At 38.2% G+C, this 21,603-nt stretch overlaps 1 protein-coding gene across 1 annotated transcript in view; it reads left to right on the top strand.

Moving 5' to 3' along the window:
• Positions 1–21,603, top strand: part of KDSR (3-ketodihydrosphingosine reductase) — a 59,443-nt gene that overhangs the window by 12,165 nt on the left and 25,675 nt on the right. Inside the window, exons 2-6 of the mRNA XM_020995749.2 lie at positions 3,219–3,308; positions 7,696–7,752; positions 12,274–12,339; positions 12,512–12,607; positions 15,667–15,858. Coding sequence (XP_020851408.1) covers positions 3,219–3,308; positions 7,696–7,752; positions 12,274–12,339; positions 12,512–12,607; positions 15,667–15,858 — 501 coding nt within the window. The remainder of the gene's footprint in view (positions 1–3,218; positions 3,309–7,695; positions 7,753–12,273; positions 12,340–12,511; positions 12,608–15,666; positions 15,859–21,603) is intronic.

Raw genomic sequence — 21,603 nt, 5'->3', positions numbered from 1 at the left:
TCAGATCCTGCCTCAGACCTTTCCAGCTATATGACCCCGGGGAAGGCACTTGATCTTGTTTGCCTCAGTTTCCTCATCTGTAAAATGAGCTGGAGAAGAAAATAGCAAACCATTCCAGTATCTTTGCCAAGAAAACTCAAAGTGGGGTCATGAAGAGTCAGACACAACTGAAAATCAATAGCTGCCTTATAAATGCTTGTTCCCTTCGCCTTCCTTTAGGCAAATCACTTCATCTCTCTACAACTCAGAGGGGTTCCTCATCTGTAAAATGAGGGGTTAAATTAGATGGTGTCTAAGATCTCTTCCCCCTCTAGATTAATTATCCTATGGTTCTCCTCCTTCACATACTCTGTACTCCTGACAAATTGGCCTATTAACTATTTCCTGAAATCAGTATGCTATTTCCCATCTCCATGCCTTTTTCAAGGGCTATTATCTCCTATGTGTAATGTATTCTCTCATCATGTCCAAGTTCCTTCATCTAGAGCAGCTCAGGGGCTAGGTCTAGAAGCCTTTCCTGGTCCCCTCTTTCCCTCCTGGAATTACCTTGTATTTACCTTTGTATTGTGTTGCATATTTCCATAGAAGGTGGTAAGCTTCTTGAGAGTAAGGACTATGTTTTTTTTTCTTTGTATCTTCAGCACTTAGGACAGAGGCTGGAACATAATAAACATAATAAATATTCACTGAATTGAATTGAATGACCTTGATCTCTCACCTGACCTCCAGACCAGCATCTCCAACTGAATATCCATCTGGTACTTCAAGGTCAAAGTTGATCTTATTTTTCCCTCAAATCTACTCTTCTTTCACTATTTGTCAGTGGTATTATAATTTCCACAGACAATGGGTAGGCATTATCATTTACCCAGTTGATTTCATTTACTCAGACATATGTCTGGAACATTTGCTGTATAACAGGGGACTACAGTAATAGCTTTGATTTCTTTTCTTATCCCTCCCCTCATATTTTCTTCATTACTGAATCCAGTCAATCGTACATAATACCTTTCATGTTCATTCCTTTTGTTCCATTCATACTACCCGCGCTCTAATAGTGCTCTTCATTAGTATCTGCCTGGGCCATTGTAATAGCTTTATATATAGCATCTTTGCTCTTCCCTCAAATGTCTTCTTCAGTCATCAGTCTGCTTTCAGACATGTTTCTTATGCATTGATTTAGTCAGTTTGCTCAAAACCCCTGTGCTGCCTACCAAGAAAAGTTCATACTCATTTCTGATCAATCAGTTCCTTCTGGAACTGCCATTTTAAGAAAGTGTCCAGGCCAGCAATGTTTGCTTCTTCATTCTTCTCTGGGCTCTACTGTGACCTTGTGATCTTCCTTCTCCATCATGCCCTGTCTTCTCTACAATGATCCAGCAGCCTTCTGAGATCTCTCTCTCTCTCTCTCTCTCTCTCTCTCTCTCTCTCTCTCTCTCTCTCTCTCTCTCTCTCTCTCTCTCTCTCTCCTCTCTCTCCCTCCCCCCCCCACCCTTTCTTTAAAGTTCAACTTAAATGCCACCTTCTTCAGGAAGACTTCCCTGGTTTCTACAAGTTAGTAATGGTTTTTTTCCCTTTTAGATTTCACACTATGTTTTGACCTCTCCAGTGTACTTTTCATATATAAGTTTGCGCATGTTTCCTGTTCTCCTACTAGATTGTAGGAGAATGGGGAAGGTGCTTTATATAAACTTTGTATCTCCCTAGTGTCTTAGCACAGTGCTCTGGACACTGATACTTAGCATCATTAATTGAAATGAATTGGACTACTTCTGAATTCTAATGGTGATCTTTTGTAAAAGTGCCTGGCCTTTCTAATTTAACCAGGCATGCCTCTAATTGTACGAATTTTAGGTGAGATAAAAGGGAAAGAGAATGCTATACAGGATACTGTGCCATTCAAGGGTAGTTGGTTGAACAATAATGATATCTAATGTTTACAATAATGTAATAATAGCTAGGATTTTCATAGCTTTTTAAGGTTTGCAAAGTGTTTTACCAATATATCCCATCTGATCCTCACAACAGCTCTGTGAGGTAGGTGCTGTTCTAATCCCCTTTTTATAGATGAAGAAACAGAAGCAAATGGTGGGTAAGTGACTTACCCAAAGCCACACTGCTATCGAACATTTGAGGCCAGATTCAAACTCAGGACTTTTTCACTCAAGGCACATCTAACTATCCACTGTGCTACCTAGCTGTTGAAAAAAGTAGGGGTGTTTAGCCAGGAGAAGACTTACTGTCAATAGGACAGGTGTCTTCAAGTACTTGAAAGGGTGTCGTGTGAAAGAGGGATTCTTCTGCCTGGCCCCAGAGGGCAGACCTAGGAACGGAGGCTTACAGAGAAATAGAAGTTGGCTCCCCTTAAAGAAGTCCTGGCTAGTGCTGTCCAAAAGGGGGCAGGGGCTGCCTTGGGAGGCAACGGAAAGACCTCATTGCTGGAAGTCTCCAAGTAGAATCAGGCAGGGATGTTGTGGAGAGCATTCCTGTTTAGGAGCAGGCTAGACTGGATAACCCTGGTCTGTCCCTTCTAGTCTTGAGCTTTTGTGACTTTGGCATAGTAGGGCTGGGGAAGAGTCACATTTATTTAGATTGGGCCCAGAAGCAGAACAAGTTAGTGTTTGCTAGATTTATAAAACATCTCCCCTGGAAAGGGCTTAAGGATAAATAGTTGTAGGTGTCTGATTTACAATTTGAGACTGGCAGTGTGTTTTTTGAAAACATTTTTATTTAGGATCAAATGCATCTTTACTTTTGGAATTTCTAGAAACTACAAGATAGCTGAAATGTTTATCCCTTACAATGTTGCTTCCTTACATCTGTTTGGGGTTATACAGTCTGTAAACCACTTTCTCATGTTTGATGTGATATAGACAGGGATTATTATGTACATTTTTATAGAACCAGGTGTATCAACTCTTGGTCCAGTGTGTTTTCTACTGTATCCATGTTTTTCATGTCCCTTTTTTTTTAAAGTCAATTGGGGTTAAGTGACTTGCCCAAGGTCACACAGCTAGTAAGTGTCAAGTGTTTGGTCTGAGGCCAGATTTGAACTCATGTCCTCCTTACTTCAGGACTGGTGCTCTATCCATTGTGCCACCTAGCTGCCCCAGATTTTCATCTTTTGATAAGTATCTGTCTTAAGTAATCGTCCCGTCAAAGGAAATGAAATATTGAGATCTTATTGCATGCATTTGTTTTTGTTTGTTTGTTTTTAGGTTACTGGAGGATCCAGCGGCATTGGAAAATGTATTGCGATTGAGTGTTATAAGCAAGGGGCATTTATCACCTTGGTTGCAAGAGATGAGGTAAAATTTTTCATTTATTATTATTATTAGACTCACCCAGGGTCACACAGCTAGTGAGTGTTTTGTGTCTGAGGCCGCATGTGAACTCAGGTCCTCCTGACTCCAGAGCCGGTGCTCTATCCACTGCGCCACTTAGCAGCCCCTTTCATTTATTATTTTTAACTTAGCAATTCACTCACAAGTTTTACAGGGGGAACCTTCATGTACTTCTGCTAAAAATGGCTTTTATGTCCACAAATATGGTTTGCTTTCAGACTACCAGTGGTCTGAGAGGGCCCTTAACATGGTTGCTTGGGCTTACTTATACTTTGAATGTTTATAGAAGGAGAGCCAGTAAATTTTGTTATGGCATGAATTAATAATTTTAATAAGGTCTCATGGCTTGTAATTGGCAGAACCAGGAGTGGAATAGCCCAAGTCTATCTTTTGCTCGCTGTTTTTTGGTATCTCATCAGCTTACACATGCTACTTGTATATCCAAGAGGCATAGAATGTATCGAGCCTCTGTCTGACAGCCTCAAATCCATTGTGTATAGTCAGACCATCGGCTGGTCAGAGCTAAGCTCAGAATTAGTTGAAAACAAGAATAAAGTATAACAGTGAGAAAAAGATAACAGCGTACTATTGAAACAACCTATCAAATGTGTACTGGACAGTGGAACTGACACTGACAATAATGTTTTTATTCAAAAATTTAACCAGTATAAATGAATTGCTACAATTGGGAAGCCAAAAGTACCTGGGAGGCATCTTAGCAAACATCTGAGTTACTTCTCAGAGAGAGATCGCTGCTAAATGCAACATTCATTTGTAAAGTTATTTACAAGCTCATTTGTAAACTCATTTACAAAATCTTATGAAGAAAAAATAACAGACAGTCACGAGCAGCATCCCAAAGCAGAGAGAGACGATAGAGAATAAAACAAGTTAAAAACACCACCAACAACACCCTGGCAAGATATCCAACCAAGCAAGTCATCTGAAGTATTTTGGGGGATGAAAATGAAGGGAATACAACAAAGAAGAAAAGTCAAGAAGATTTGTAAAAATCATGATCACAAGTGATCTTCTACACTAGGACCCTAATGTCACAATCCTGCTGTGCATGTGGTGGGGTAGAAATGGTACCAAAAATAACAAACATGGGGGAAACAGCCAGATTGAACCAAGTACGCACAAGAAGAGTTCCACGCTGGAGATGATACCTTTGTGAGCACATTGAAGGAGTGATACAAAGTATCTGAACAAAGAGATTACAAAAGGTGTGGGAGAAAAAAATCTTGTTACCTTATTAGTACTGGAAAAGGAGACTGGGAGAACATCCATAAACTTTCTACCTATATTAGCTGTATGACCCTAGGCAAGTCACTTGACCTCTGTATGACTCAGTTTCCTTTACTATAAAGTGGGCATAAAATAGCACCTACTTGCAGGATTGTTGTGAGAATTAATTAAAATGCTACTTTTAAAGTACTTAGCACAGTGCCTGGCACATAGTAGGCACTTAATAAATGCTTGTTTCCCAAAGTAGATATGCCCATCGATTGGGGAATGGCTAATCAAATTGTGGTACATGAATGTAATGGAATATTGCTGTGTTGTAAGGAAAGATGTGTGTGATGAGTACAAAAAAGCATGGGAATATCTACATGAAAGTAAGCGGAGCCAAGAAAACAATATATTTGGTAACTACAACAATGTCAAGGGAAAGAACAACTATACATCGAAAAATAAAAAGTGAATGTAAGATCAAGCAGGACCCAAATGAAGAGATGTGAGAGGACACGCTTCCAACCTGCCCCTTTAGGAAGCTGGGAGGTCTACAGGTGTTACAGATTGACCATGTTTTCAGATTTTTTTCAGTATATGACTCAGTTGTGCTGTTTTTCCCCCTCTTTAGTTATTTGGGATGACTTTCTGGGAGAGACTGGGGGAGACATATTTGGGATAAGTATGATGATGTAAGAAACAGAAAATAATAATAAAAACAATTAAAATTTTTGCAATTTTAAAATGCTTGTTTACTCTTTTTCTTCCTTCATTCCTTCCTTCTTTTCTACCCTCCCTTTTCCCCTCCTTCCTTCCTTCTCTCCCTCCTTCCTTTTTTTCTTTCTTCCAAGCTATCTTATATTTAATTACCTTATATGTAATATATTTCTATTTTTTCACTTTATATTGATGCTGTATATATTTATATATGCATTTGTTTCCCCCATTAGAATGTGAATGGGGATTGTTTCATTCTTTGTAACTGTAGCCCCTGGGCCTAGCACAGCATCTGGCAAACAAAAGGAATTTAATAAATACTTGTTGATTGATTGATAGAAGAGAATGCCACTTTACAGGCTCTTTTACAACAAAATGTCTCCCATCCACCCATCAAAATCATTCAAGATTCCTTGAGAGACGTGACAGAAATAACTCTGTGATAATAAACACCAGGTGAGGCATCAGTGCTTGCCAGTGATGCTCATCTCTGTGGTGGAAGAAATCCAGTTCAGTGTCCAGGCTGAAGAGGGATTTTCTATGAATGTGACCATCCTTCCAAAGCTCCTGTTTTCAAGTGGTGTTGTTCATCCTTTGTTCTCGAAGTGGACCAATGACATCAGGAAGGTGATGCCTTGACTTGCAAGTCAGTTGGATTAGAATGAGGCAGGGTTATGCCAAGTCATTAGCCTCCTTTCTCCTCCAGAGTCATCAGAGTCCAATGGCAAGATGTAGTCAGGACAGCTGGTTTTCAGGTGACTTATTACTGATTGCATCAAGTCCTAGAGAGAATTTGACCTACCCATCCTTATAGGAAAGGTGGAGAATGTCTATTTCCCAGATTATAACATATATTTGAATGGACAACCTATAGGGCTTGTTTTGTGTGTGTGTGTGTGTGTGTGTGTGTGTGACAGACAATACAGTACAATTGGATGGCAGGGAGGAAAAGAATGGTTTGGGTTGCCTTTCAGGAAATTATAAAGCTTTTTTATTGACCCTAAAACTTCCCATGAAAGCAATGGTCCATCCTTTTTAAAACTGTGTTGCTGTATGGCATTTAGGCATGGAGTATAATAGTCTGTGAAGAAGTAAAAATGAATCTTACACAGGGGGCAGTGGAGAGGCCATTTGAGGCACGAGCAGGTGGTACCATAAGACCAATGTGAAGCCCTGAACACTAGAAGTAAAAGATGTCATCAAGGAATCATATGGTGGAAGATGGGCTGGTCATGTGAGAAATCAAGGGTTGACAGATGCACAGAGTGCTCTGCTGTTACCCTGACTACATTAGGAGACAGTGAGGAAAGGCTTCAGCACTTTGGGTTGGTTGATGTCTTGAAGTGTGAACTTATGGGAGGAGAGAGGCAAGGGTCACAGAGGATTGCCAGGCATGTTTAGGTTGTGATCTGCATCATGGAAGGGAATTTCTGAATGTATTAGATACCAGATCCATTTGAGTTTGAGAGTATTCTCATTATCTAGCCATACTCTCATTATCTAGCCATGACTATTTCACCAGTTGCTCTGTAGTCATATGCAAAACAATAACTTACAAAGTTAATAGAAGAGATATAAGTGAATTTCACAGTATTTGCCTTTCGGGTACATGAGGGTAAAATATGTGACTTTTTTGTATTGCAGACTTATAAGAATACGCATCTCTTATTTGATAGGAAATTATAAGACTGGTCTAACCATTCTGGAAAGCAGTTTCAAATAATGCTAAAAAAAAAATGACTTAAATATCCATACCATTTGGTCTAGAGATTTTTCTTCAGGGTATATAACCTGAGAAGGTCAAAAGATACAAAGTAAAGTCCTGGATATGGAATTGTAAGTTCATATCTATAGTAATTTGAGCAATGCTGAGTCACAATATGCTTGCTTTTGTGTCTTTGCATAATGAAATAGGACTGATTTAAATATTCATATGCAATATGTTCACTCATCTATTAACACTGTAATTCAAGCTTTGAAAAAATCTTTTTTTTCTTGTTTCTGCTCTCTTACAGGAGTAAGTTTAATAAACTGATGTCTTTAGACAAAAGAAATGGCTCTTTCTATAGGCATAGCCTGTAGAATATCAATTGGTTCCATGAAAATATAACACAAAAAAATTGGGTGTGGGGTAGAGTTTGGAAATGACAGTTCTAGAGGAACAATCATAAATGAGAGAATAGGTTAAATGCTATTCTGTTGAGATTTCAGAACATTATAGAGAGGCTTGGTTATAATGTGCTAGTTATAGGATTGTGAAGAGTTGGTGAGGGCCATATTGTTCTTTTTTAAGGTTTTTTTTCCTCCCAACTGTTTAGTAAATGTTTATGGTATGAGTTACTTCCCTCTTTCTAAGAAACAAAAGAAATCACACAAATTAATTATTTTCCATTGGTTTCAGAACAAGTTGCTCCAGGCAAAGAAAGAAATTGAAAAATACTCTATTAATGATAAACAGGTAAATCACTTCTCTGTACCCTTTTTGTTTACTAATCACCCTGTGGCTGGTCCAAGGTAAAACTGTGGCTTCAACTACTAACACTTACTTGAAAGTTTATAGAATTTTCCTGATTAAAGTGCCTGTTAGACTGTTTTAAAGTGGCTGAAATTCTTTTTAGTTGTTTTGGAACTGGAATGATTAACAGAAAACACATATAGACAGAAACATAGATGTTCAGATAACAGAATTTCAGACAGGAGAGCCATTTTCCCAGGCAAGGCTTGAGCTCAGTTATTTGTTGAATGAATGACCACACAAACTCCCATGGGGCAGGTGGCAAGAAATGCCTTCTTTTACTGTATATCTTGGTCATATCTTTGCTTGTATAGGGGAATTTTAGAATTTGGGGTATCTGTCTAGGTAGGCGAGACCCCTGGGAGCTGGCTTCTAAAAACTATTTGAAGGTTTAACCCCAAGATGGGGTTAAAAACTTCAACTTTTCAGATGCTCTTAGTGTGTTATGGATCCTCCATAATTAGTATCTTTTTTTTTTTATTGTGGAGTATATGCTTTTTCTTAATGATGTGACTTTTTATTTCTTTGGTTTTTGAGAGGAGTTAGTGCTAAGAATATTCAGCCCTGTTTTAAAAGAAACTCAGAAGAAAAAATAAATCATTGTATGATATCCAATTACTAAAAAAAAGAAAGTTAAGATAGAAGTTTTTTGGTGCTTAGTGAATTCCTTTTCTATGTACCATCCAGGGATCTTCCCTTCTTTCTTTTTTTTTCTCTTTCCTTCCTTAAACTTCATCATCCTCCTCATGCTATGTCTAGTGCCCCTCTCAAATATGTCTGCCTCCACTCAGGTCCCTACAATAGAGTGAAGTACCTAAAACAGATTCTTTGCTTCTTGGGTCACCATCTGGTTTATTCAGATTCTCTTATGGCTTGGATGTGCAAGCACTTGAAAAGTTGTGAGTTTGGGGCAGGACATGCTTCTTTTGGCATGTAGCCAGAAGGCTTCCTGTCCTCTCCACCCCTCCTGTCATGTCATATGGCGTTTATGACTGACAGAGGGGTGTTTTGGGTTAGAAGCTGCTTTGCAGAGGATATATTCCTAGGCATACCTCCTATTCCCAAAGGTCTTCCCCATCTGTCCCTGTGTTTTCCCCCATTAGGGGCTACTAAGCACCCTTATCCTCCTTATCAGTTGAAAGGCTTCAAATGAGAAACAAGAATATCTCTTTATTAATGAGTATAAGCTCATTGAGGGCAAGGAACATTTTATTTTTTGTCTTTGTATTCCCAGCACCTGGCACAGTGCCTGGCAGATAAGTGTTCAATAAATGCTTATTGATTATCACAAAAAGATTATCAACTCCTGCTTGAGATTAATAGAGGGATTCAAGGTTGAGAAAACACTACCTAGCCCGATTGCTGGATATGAAAACCTATTTATTACATCACTGCGTTGTACTCACATAACTTCTTTGCTACTGGTAGATGAGCAAATTTTAGCCAAAGGATTTCCTTTGTGGTAAATGGTTTAGAGCCAATCTAAAATAACCTACAGCAAAAAGAATTATTTTTAAAAAATTGATCATGTGATTTCCAGATCCCTTTTCCTTTTGATGTTTTATATTTTGTGCTAGTTGATTAAAAAAAAAACACAACAGACCTGCTTCTGTTAAACTGAGGCTGATCCTTGAAGTTATTTTATTTTATGGAAATGAATTGTTTCTGTCTTGATTTCTTAGGAACTGAGAACAATTTATTGTGGTTGACTCATCTAGGGAAAGCATCCTATCTGACATACCCAGTGATAGTATTTTCTTTTTATTTGGTCCCCTACCTGAAAACTTTTCCTCAGTTACACCATAGAATGTCAAGGCTGAAACAGATCAGTCAGGTCCAATCATCCTGGAGAACAATTTGGAACTGCGCCTAAAGGGTGATGCATACCCTTTGACCTAGCAAAACCTCTACCAGGTCTATATCCCAAAGAGATCAAAGAAAAAGGAAAGGACCTATTTGTACAAAGATATTTATAGCAGTTCTCTATGTGGTGGCAGAGAATTGGAAATTGAGGAGATGCCCATGAGTTGGGGAATGGCTTAAATAAGTTGTAGTATACAAATCTGATAGAATACTATTATGCTATAAGAAATAATGAGCAGGATGGTTTAAAAAAGACCTGGGAAGACTTATATGAACTGATACAGAGTGAGGTGAGCAGAACCATCAGAACATTGTATACAGTAACAGAAATATTGTGTAATGATCAACTGTGAAGTAACTTGTCTATTCTGATCAGTACAATGACTTAAGACAGCTCCAAAGAACTTTTGAAAAAAGCTGTTCACCTCCAGAGAGAGAACTGATGGAGTCTAAGTGAAGATTGAAGGATAATTTTTTCACTTGCTTTATTTTTCTTGCCTTTTTTTTTAGCAGCATGGCTAATATGGAAATGTTTTGCATTGTTTCACATGTAAAATTGATATCACATTTCTTAACTTCTCAATGGGTGGGGAGAAGCTAGAGGGAAGGAGAGAATTCAGAACTCAAAATTTAAAAAAATTAATGCTAAAAATAGATAAATAAAACTTTTATTGTAAAGAAAAGAAGTTATTAGTCACTCAGTAGAGAAACATTTATTAAGTACGTGTCAGGCACTATGCTAAGAGATCTTAGAAAGGCCAATCCCCTAATTCCCCAGATACAGAAATTGAGTCCTAAAGAAATTAAGTGACTTTCCCAAGGTCACATTACTAATTTGATGCCCAGGATAGACTAGAACCCAGTTTCCCCATTTCCCAGTTCAGTATTCTTTCTCCCTAGCTATACTGCACCATAGACCCCTAGCCCACCTCTCACTGAAAAAAACAACTTTGAGTTCCCTCCTTCATCTCCTTCTGTCTTTGACAGCAGATTTTAATGGTTAATAACGGTAGTTTACATATATATATGTCTCAGTTTCATATATCTATATACACCCCCCCACACACGCACACATATATATTGCACCACACCATTAGCAAAGAGCTTTCCCCACCAAAACTTCTCTGTGAAGTCATGTAAATATTGAGTATTGGCCTTTCTCTCCTCCTACAAAGGGCCAGAGTGGGTTGACTGGTGAGAGAGAATAGGCTGTGTTTCTTTGCATTGCACTATTGTACCAAAGTAGCCTGTGCTGGTATGATTGGATTCCTGTCACTCTCAGTGACCTGTTCTGTGCCACCTCTGGTCCAGAGGTCCTTTGGATAAACTCGTCAGTTTCTCTAGACTACCCCAGACTGCAGTTGTCTTTCTCTCAACCACTTTCTATTCTTTGTTCCACTTGCCACCAAGGTTATTCAGGTTCTCATTACCTTTTCTCCTGGACTAATTGAAATACTTCTTAACAAGTCTCTCTGTTCTCCCCAGTCTGTACTTCATACAGCTGAAAATCAATCTTTCCACAGCATCACCATTCCTTTGTCCTCCTTGTTTGAAATCCACTGTGATCTCTCTTCCTGCAGACACATATATCTCTGGTGGCACCTCCTCTCTGAAGCTTTCTCTCTAGCTGCTCCCTCCCTCCTCAGGTCTCTCACATCATCCTGCGGAGTCTTTTCCTTTGTAGATTTCATATTTCTCCTTGTAATATGCTTATTTGTATACATTTCTTACCCCCTCCCCCATTAGATTGTAAATTCCCTGAAGGCAGGAATTGTATTGTTTTTCATTTTTGTATCTCTAGAACTTAGCATAGTGCTTTGTACATTTTTGGAAGGAAAAAGTGGGAACTTCTGGAGTGCAAACTCCCTCTACCTATGCAGATCAGTAATTTATCTATAACTTTTAGGTTTAGGTGGTTGTCTGGGGACACTGAGAAGTTAAATGACTAGTTCTTATTCACATAAGCCAGCCAGGTCTTCCTGACTTAAAGGCTACTCTTGTATTCACTCTTTGCACTTTGCTTCTTGCCTTGCACATAGTAAACCTTAATAAATATTTCTTATTGGATCATTAGGTCCGAGGTGGGATTCCTACTAAGGGATCCTGACATATAGAATGAGTACTTTTTTCCTCCAGTATATTTTTATTTCATGAAATATTTCTCAAAATATTTTTATTATATTAAATATTTCTCAGTTTCTCAAATTAACATTCGTGTTTTCCTGGAAGCTGAATAAATGGTCTCTTAGCTCATTTCAAATACCATGCCAGTCCTTGTATTCAGATATCTTGTTGGACTTGATTGTTGAAAAAAAAAACTTGCCTCTTTTTTTTTTTTGGTAAATAGTGTTTTATTTTTTTCCAATTACATGTAAAGATAGTTTCTAGTATTCATTTTTTTTAATGAGATTTTGACTTTCAAATTTTTTCCCTGCCTTCCTTCCATCCTCTTCCTTAAGACAGCAAGCAATCTGATATAGGTCATACGTGTGCAATCTTGTAAACATATTTCCACATTAAGCGCTTATCTCTTTTAAAAGTAAAGATATTTAAAAATAGATTAGCAGGTGCTTAAACATGTTTCACAACTTTCTTTCTTAGGTCGTACTTTGTATATCTGTTGATGTATCTCAAGATTATGGACAAGTAGAGAACGTCATTAAACAAGTAAGAGCTCTGGCCCACTGGGCCTAGGTCATCAATGTTCTTTTTACATTTATTATTTCATTATCTGGGCTAAATGAAAGACTTGTTAGCATTTGCAACTATTTTCTTGCATTTTTAAGAGTTTCACATCTTTCATTAATCAAGACATCTGCAGCAATGACCTTTTTTCTAGGCACAAGAGAAGCTGGGCCCTGTTGACATGCTCGTAAACTGTGCTGGGACGTCGGTTTCAGGAAAATTTGAAGATCTTGAAATAAATTATTTTGAAGTGAGTAAGAATGCTTTTCCTTTAATAATTAAATATGTGAAATGCACTCTAAGCCTGCCTAAGAGGGAATAAGGCTAGTTGAGAACAGTAGGTTATATCCTGAATCCTTTAGAATTAGGGGAAATGGATGGATTAATGATAAATGCCTGCTCTTAGAGCCATCTTAACTTTTATTTTTTTCCCCCGAGGCAATGGCCCAGGGTCACACAGCTAGTAAACATCTGATGTAGGATTTAAACTCAGATCCTCCTGACTCCAAGGCCAGTGCTGTATCCATTGTGCCACCTAGCTGCCCTTATCTCAGTTTGTATATAGACCTATCACCATGGAAGCACATTTACAGTTTCACTTCTTCCCCAAAAGAAAATGTTTTTATATTAGTTTTATTGTTATTAGGTTATATTATATATGCTATAATATTATTATATGAGTTTTGTATTCTCTAAAGTATAATTTTTAACCTGATACCTTATTTTTTTTCTTAATGTATTATTGAAGTCTCCATCCCAGTGTGAACAGTGACTTCTTCCTCCTTTGAGATATGTTGGTTACATATTCTTGTTTCAGCTAAGAAAATCAGGAGACCTAGAGTCCAGTTCTCTTGATCTGAGGTCAGGGATGAAGTCTCCTAACCCCTCGTCCACCTGCTTTCCTACTTAGTCAAATCATCAGGCAGTAAACAGAGTAACTTAAAGCTACTTTATCAGTTAGATAGAAGGGGTACTTGGCAAGATTCATCATCCTTTTAACCCATGAAAAAAAGAGTTGATGAAATAAAAATTTTCCCGTAGTTGTGTACTTAGAATGGATTGGGAGGAAATATCTAGGAGAAAACTATAATAGTCAAAGCATGAGGTGATGAGGGCAGGGAGGGAAGCTGACTGTGGAAATAGCCAATTTAAGAACCAGTACAGAAGAGATTGGCTAGGCCAGGTGTGGGGAACCTGAGGCCTTGAGTCCACACGTGGCCTTCCAGGTCCTCAAGTGCAGCCTTTTGACTGAGACCCAGTTTTCCAGAACAAATCCTTTTATTAAGGGGATTTGTTCTGTGAAGTTTGGATTCAGTCAAAGGGCCGCACTTGAGGACCTAGAGGCCACATGTGGCCTTGAGGCTGCAGGTTCCCCACCTCTGGGCTAGGCTTTTGTACTGGTTGAGACAAAGGGAAAAAAGGAACTTTAAAAATTATTCCATGACCATGATTCTGTATTCCTGGGGGAAATATGTGCACGTCTACATGCTGGCTACAGAAAATTAAAATGTGTGTGTGTGGTGAAAGTATCTACAACAAAAACAATAATAATAGCATGCATTTAGCTAACACTAAGTTTTACAAAACACTTTACATACTTTCAAAAATTTGATCTTCCCAATAGCCTTGTGATATAAGCATTATACGTGTGTTTTTGTGTACATTTTTGATTTTGGGAAAGATGATTGAGGAAGTAAAGTATGTAAAGTAAAAGGAGTTGATGAAAATGAATTCCCATTGAAATAATTGAATTCCCATTACGCAGTTTCACACAGAAAATTAATTTTCATCAACTCCCTTCTTGTTCTTTATAGGTTAAGAGGAAGATTGGCCTAGACGTACTTCTATCCTGGTTTCCAAGTTCAGTGAGGAAGCTCACTTAGAGCTGACCCTTGGAGCCCGATTCCCTCTTCTGGGCCCTATGGCTTTTTAGCTCTTACATCTTCCCATAAACAGGCCTTTTCCCCCAAAAGATCATGCCCATAATGCAGAAAAGAGGCTGATATTGTGCGGCCTCTGTTTCTTGCTTAGCTTGTACTGTTTCCACTCCCCTCCAGGCATTTCCTGGAGGGGAATATGCTATTCTCTGACATAGTGAACTTCAAATGTGGATTTATTATGAATATGGAAGGTGCAAATAGCATATTAGATTCATTCTCTAAATTAAGTGGTTTATTTCTATTTTAATTTAAGAAATTCTATTCCAACTATTTCTACATAGTAAATTGCATATATGGGATAATATTCCTTGATTGATTTTTAAATTCAGATTAGAGATTATTTCTTAAGTTTTGCCAGGTTGATGGGATTTATCTAAAAGTAAACTATGTTCCCCATTCCCATGCAGAATCTTACCTATCTGTCTTTCTTTGAACAAGATCTAGTGTTGTTGGGATTTTCAATGAATTTTTTTTTTCTTGTCAAAACACTTCTCTTTTTAAAAAGAGAATCACCACCCACCATTGTTTGCAACACACCTAAGTTTATCAGAAGCAAGCTTGTTTGGCCAGCTTTTACTGAGGGCATAAATAACTTCAGTTGCCAGGATATGGCTCTAGGCCAGTGGAGTAGATTGTAGTGTTGTATTAGATGGTAGAATACTGACGTGATGTTTAATTTCTAGGGTCCTTTTTTTTCCACAGTTGAGTTTCTTATTGAGAGACAGCTAATGTTTATGCTTGCAGTAGTCTTCTAATTGTCCTCTTTTCTTCAAGTTTCTCCCCTTTCTACTGAAGTCATCCTCAGTGGCCAAATTGATTTTCCTAAAGTATAGATCTAACATATGCCTTTCTCCTACTCAAGAACCTTCAATGGCTCCCACTTCTAGGATAAAGTGTAAATTCCCTCTTTGGCTTTCAAAGCCTTCTACAATCTGGTTTTAATCTATCTTCTAGACTGATTTTGTATTACTTTGTCTCAAGTACTCTACCAGGGGGCAGCTAAGTGGCGCAGTGGATAGAGCACTGGTCCTGAAGTCAGGAGGACCTGAGTTCAAATCCGGCCTCTGCCATTTACCAGCTGTGTGACCTGGACAAGTTGCTTAATTTCTGAGGGGCAGATTTCTCATCTCTAAAGTAAAGCCACTGTCTTAAAGCTGTTTTATATTTACCTGTCTATGTGTTATATCTTCCAATAGACTATAAGCCCTTTGAGGGCAGGGGTTCCTTCATTTTTGCTATTGGATCCCCAGCACCTAGTGCAGTAGCTTGCATATGGTGGGTGTTTAATGAATACTAATTGAATTGAATGTGTTAAGTGCTTGAGGGTTGAAAATTTTCAAATAATCCTTGTGACCTTTTTTCCCCATAGAGATTAATGAATATAAATTATTTGGGCAGTGTGTACCCCAGCCGTGCAGTGATAACCACCATGAAAGAAAGAAGGATGGGCAGAATTGTCTTTGTGTCGTCCCAGGCAGGACAATTAGGGTTATTTGGCTTTACTGCATACTCATCATCCAAGTTTGCTCTTAGAGGATTGGCGGAAGCTCTGCAGATGGAGGTAAAAAAACATTTTTACTTTACTTTTTTTTAATCTTTACTCTGAATATACATATGTACATACATACATACATATATACATATGTATATAAAATTTTCCCTCAAGGTGCTTACATTCTAACAAGAGAAGGCAACAGACTCGCCTATCTATAGGTCTATACAAGAGACATACAAAGTAGAGACAAGATAACTTGAGAGGGGAAGCCATTAGCAGCTGGGGGGACCAGGAAAGGTCGCCTGCAGGAGGTTGCTCCAGAGCCTCATCTTGAAGGGTAGCAGGGATTCCAAGAGGTGGAGGTGAGGAGGGAGAAGCTAGGTGATTTCTAAGTGTTCTTCCTATTCTTAAATCCTTATTTTATGCTTCTTTCTAGTTGGTGTTAGGTTAAGTTACAGGAAAGCCAAAGGTGTGATCAAAGAGGTAGGAGGAAAACCAGGGGAGAGCAGTGTCCCAGAGGCTGAGGGAGGAGAGAATATACAGGTTTGGGTGGGAGGAGTGTTGGGTAATGGAACCAAAAGAGAAGTCAAGGAAATGACGACTGAAAATATTATGGTTACCTTTGAGAAAGTTGTTTCAGTAGAGTGGTAAGGCCAGAAGCTAGATTGTATGAGGTTGAAAAATGAGTGGGTATCCATGAGGGCCTATGATGATTGATGCATGAATCATCAGAGTCATGAGTCATGGAGAGATAATGGACTCAAGATGTTTGGGCTCCTGTGGGCCAAAGAATTTATTAACAAGTGAAGGAGGAAAAAAGAAGATGCAAAAACCTTATCATAGCCTCTCTGTGACAGACATACAATTTTGGAAATGGCCAATTTGTAAATTTGTCTTGTTTGCTTATGAATATTTGTTATAAGGGTTTAGTTTTTTTCTTTTTTTTTTTCAATTGAGGGTTGGGGGAGCTAGATGGGATATAAAGAAAATAAATTGTTGTTAAATGAAAAAACTTTTAAAAAATAGAAACAAGAACACTCAAACACACACAAAAGAAATGACTGGGTGGTGAGGCCGTGGATGCAGTGAGTATTTCTAGGAGTCTGGCTAGGAGAAAGAGATAGGACAGTAGTATGAGAAGAGGAGGGTTCAAAGGAAGGATTTTTTGAAAAATTTACACTTATTCATTTTTAACTTAAATGCAAAGAGACCAAAAAAGGACATTTCCATGTACACAACACAATATAAAATGAAGATTCAATATAAAACCATGAATTTTCATTTCATTTTTTTACTGCCTATTTTTTAAAAAACTATATAATAAATAATAGACATTGTTTTCAAAGCTACATTGCTTTTCTATGCTTTCTTTTAAGTTTTCTTTTGTTCTGCTGTGCACTTTTAATTCTTTTTCTCCCTCCCTCTCCACCCTACCCTAGAGACTGCTACCATTAGACACTAATATGTGTACACACACACCCCCCAACACACACATACATATACATATACATAAAACCATACTATACATACTTCTATTTATCAGTTCTTTCTCTGGATGTAGATAGCATCTTCTTTTGTAGGTACTTTGTAGCTGATTTGAACATTTATAATACTTAAAATGACTTAGTTGTTTCTCTCATTGCTGTTGCTAACCTTTCTAATACACTACTGAATAATATTGGTGATAATGGGCATCCTTGCTTCACTCCTGATCTTATTGGGAAGACTTCTAGCTTATCCCCTTTACAAATAATTCTTGCTGATGGTTTTAGGCAGATGCTTCTGCTGTCAAGTGTTTTTAATAGAAATGAGTATTGTATTTTATCAATAAGGAATGAGTACCATATTTTTCTGCATCTATTGATATAATCATATGATTTTTGTTAATTTTGCTGTTGATATAATCAATTATGTTAATAATTTTCTTTATGTTAAATAATCCTGGATTTTTTAAAGATAAAGAGAGCAAGACATGTTTGTAGTCATCAGAAAAGGAACCCAAGGAAAGGGAGAAACTAATGAGAACCGGAAATGATTGCTGGGACAAGGATCCAGGATGCCTATACAGAGTATATATAGTCTTATCAAAGGAAAAGGCTACCTCTTCATCATAAGCATAGAGGGCAAGTGGAGCTACAGCGAGCTATGAGAGTAGAAAGAGAGGAGCTGACAGAGCTCATGATGGATGAATGGATGGCCTTGATTTTTTTTTCCTTAGGAAAATAGAAAGGGCAGTCACCTTATGAGAGAGAGTAGGGTGAGGCTAATATGGGCAACTTGAGAAAAGAGAACTTTTGAAATACTAGTGGAGGTAGTCCAGAAAGAATAGAAGGATTAACATGTAGGAATGAGGACTTATTTGAGATTAGATAATTTGAGTACAGGAGACCCATTTCATCTCTATTGTGTGACTTTCTCTCATTATTATTCAGCAGCCAGGGAAGGAGGAAGTTGGAGGTGGGCCAGGAAGTCTGTAAAAAAAAAAAAGATCTGGGTAAGATAGATGAATGGAGAGGGAGAAGAGGAGAAGAGGTAGCAGAATCATTTCAAGAGAAGGGAGATCTGGAAGTTGCAGTATCGGGCTGAGGAGCATGAGAAAAGCAGACATCCACACTGTAGAGAAGGTGGTCAGGGATGGCTCTCTAAAATGGCCAGATTTCCTCGATAACCAGAAGACAGAAGGAGGCAGCAATGATGCAGTAGATAGAGTGCTGGATCTAGAATCAGGAAGAATTGAATCAAATCCAGCCTCAGATGCTTATTAGTTATGTTTCCCTGGGCAAGTTATTTAACTTCTGTCTTCAGTTTCCATATCTGTAAAATGGGAATAATAATAATAAGGATCAAACGAGATAATATTTGTAAAGCACTTTGCAAACCTTAAATCACTATGAAATGCTAGCTATTATTATAATGATGATTATTATAGAAAGAATATGAGATGAATAGACCTAGGATGAAAGAGTTTGTTAAAAATAAAGGGAAGGTTTCAGAAGATAACAGTAGAAAAGGAGAACAGAAAAAGACAAGGGACCACCAGGAAGGGGCAAGGCTTAGCTGAATTAAGTAGGAACTGTGACAAGGATAGGAATGCATCTGGGGTAACTGAAATAAGGAAAATTATGTACTCTGATAGCTTCATTTTGGTTCATGTGGGCCCCCAAAGTATATTAATAAGCAAAGGAAAAAACTGAGTAAAATGTTATCAAAAACCTTATCATATCCTCTCTGTAACAGAGGACTCATTAGTCATTTAGCTGAAGGAGGCCCAGCGAGCATCCTGGATCCATTCTACCCATGCTTGGATTCCATACCACATTTTAAATAATCAATTCTCGCAAAATGGAGGGAGCAGAACCAGGAGAGCATTGTACACAGTCACAGCAACATTGTGTGATGATCGACCATAAATGACCTAGCTGTTCTTAGCAATACAACGATCCAAGACAGTTCCAAAGGTCTCATGATGAAAAATGCTACCCACCTCCAGAGGAAGAACTGATGAAGTCTGAATGCAAATCTAGGCATACTATTTTTCACTTTATTTTTCTTTCATGGTTTTTTCCTTTTGGTCTTTTTTTTTTATTTTGACAACATGACCAATATGGAAATGTGTTTTACATAGTTGCACATATGTAACCTATATCAAATTGCTTACCACCTTAGGAAGGGGAGAGGTGAGAGAGAGAGGGAGAAAATTTGGAACTCAAAATTTTTAAAAACGCATGTTAAAAATTGTCTTTATATGTAATTGGGAAAAAATAAAATTAAGGAATACTAAAAAAAAACCAGTTCCTCAAGTATTCTACCCCTAAGTGCTAATAAAAACTAAAAACAAAAACAAAATCCTATGAATAAAATTTAAATACTGTTTCCAGTATTAGTTAATTCAGAATAGCGAGTGATTCCAAACAATTGCCATTTCCCAGCTAACTTGAAATGTCAGATTATCTCCAAACCCTGACTGAATTATTTGAATTGTCTGTTTTGTCTGGAGTTCTGTTTCAAATAAATGAAGCCTGACAGTATTTCTTGCACTTCTGATACTTTTTTTAGTGTAGCCCATTTGGAACTCCACAATGACCTCCATTTTGAGAAATGTTGCTTTTGATGATAATCTAAACCTTGTTTGTATTTCATTTTCTAATTTCCCTGATATGAGAGCATAGTTATGACATGGTTCAGCCTTAGATATTATGATATGTTGTACAAGGTCATGGCTTGAAAAGAACTAAGTTCAAAAGGACCAGAATGATCTACGTCCTAGGAGACTACTCCAGGATGGAGGCTCCTTTCAGTTGGACTTGTCTTGATCATTTTCTCTTGGGCAGGTATGGAAGAAAAGGGGCAGTAAGTAGAACCACCATAGGTCATCCTTCTGGAAAGAAGTAGAAATGAATGGGGTACTTTTTTATCATCCTCTCTACTTGGCCCAGATCCAGAAGTACTTATGACTATAAACTGGGCCTTAAAATGGCAGGTCCTATTGATGTTGAGGCCCTAAGCTCCACCTATCAAGGGAAAACTTGTGGATGGTAGTGTTATGTTTTCCTCTGTGATGATTAATGTCATATTGGCCCTTCCTGGGCTGGAACCAAACTGAAGAGACTGCTTCTTCTTATCTCTCTCCTCCCCTGGGCAGCTAGCTGTTGCAGAATTCAAACTTGCTATACAGGACCTTCTACCCACAGGTGATGCCTGCATTTTCTTCCAGAGGCTTTTAGCATGGGATCTGAGGGAGGAAGGAGGCCTGGGTGATAAGCGCAAGCCCTGGGATATTCTCTGAGGCTGTTGAGTGTAAATTTTAATTTTTAGCTTTGGGTTTTTAGCCTCTCATGAAATAAAGGGTATCATCCCATTGGGAGGCAGCTCAACTGCTTCCTGACCTCTTAGGTGTTTGAAATATAAACCTGCCAATTCCAGGAAATTAAAATTCTTGCAGATTGACTTAGGTGAAACACATCATGGCCCATTAAAAGTGAGTTCAGGATTGGGGAGATAGAGAGGGCGTTCATGAGTTAAACTGAGTTCTAGTGTCTAACTAATCCTCTCCACCTCTCTTCCCACTTATTTTGCATGCATTTGTATGAGTACATTCTGCCTCCCTTGACAGAATATGGTACTTTAGGACAGGGACTGTTTCATTTTTGTCTCTGTAGCACCAGTACCTGGCTCATAGCAGGCACTTAAATAAATGCTTCTTGGTTGATTGCTATTTTATGAAGGAAGTATCTTGTTTTCCCACTGTCTTTTAAGACTTTAGAGTAGAATGCTGAGAAGTGCCTTGAAATGGGTGATATGAAGTAGGGATTGAGGGTAGCAAGAGCAAGGGTTTGGCTTCTAAGATAGGAGATAGTATCCAGATATGAGAGGCGTAGTACTAGGAAGAAGGGTTTTCCCTCAGGATAAGAAATTATTTCTTTAAGAAGGGAGCTACAGTGGAAGATGGCATGCCCTATTCTTGTTCATATCTGGGAGTCTGTTCAGAGAGATGTCTCAGATTAGGAATCTCTATCTGCAAGGGCTCTGGATGCTTTAAGATAGAGATGAGGGAGGATGGCCTAGAATGAGAACTATACCCAAAGTAGAAGAGGTCCTTGGAGTAGTATTCGTTCCGAGGAAAAGGATAAAAAGGACTGGCAGGGATGAGTTGAGTGTCTATGATGACTTAGGCTAAGCATTACAGAAGATAATGGTGGAAGATGCTAAATGTTATCATTTTACAAAACACTGAAAAGTAATTGAAGAAGAGGCAAGGCTGCAGAGAGAATGGTATGAGCCTCCGATAAGCTAGAACATTTGTAGATGAAA

The sequence above is a fragment of the Phascolarctos cinereus genome, unplaced genomic scaffold (genome assembly GCF_003287225.1).
Source record: "Phascolarctos cinereus isolate Bilbo 61053 unplaced genomic scaffold, phaCin_HiC Scaffold_4;HRSCAF=312, whole genome shotgun sequence".
Classification (NCBI taxonomy): domain Eukaryota; kingdom Metazoa; phylum Chordata; class Mammalia; order Diprotodontia; family Phascolarctidae; genus Phascolarctos; species Phascolarctos cinereus.
This window is presented reverse-complemented; position numbering and strand designations above follow the sequence as displayed.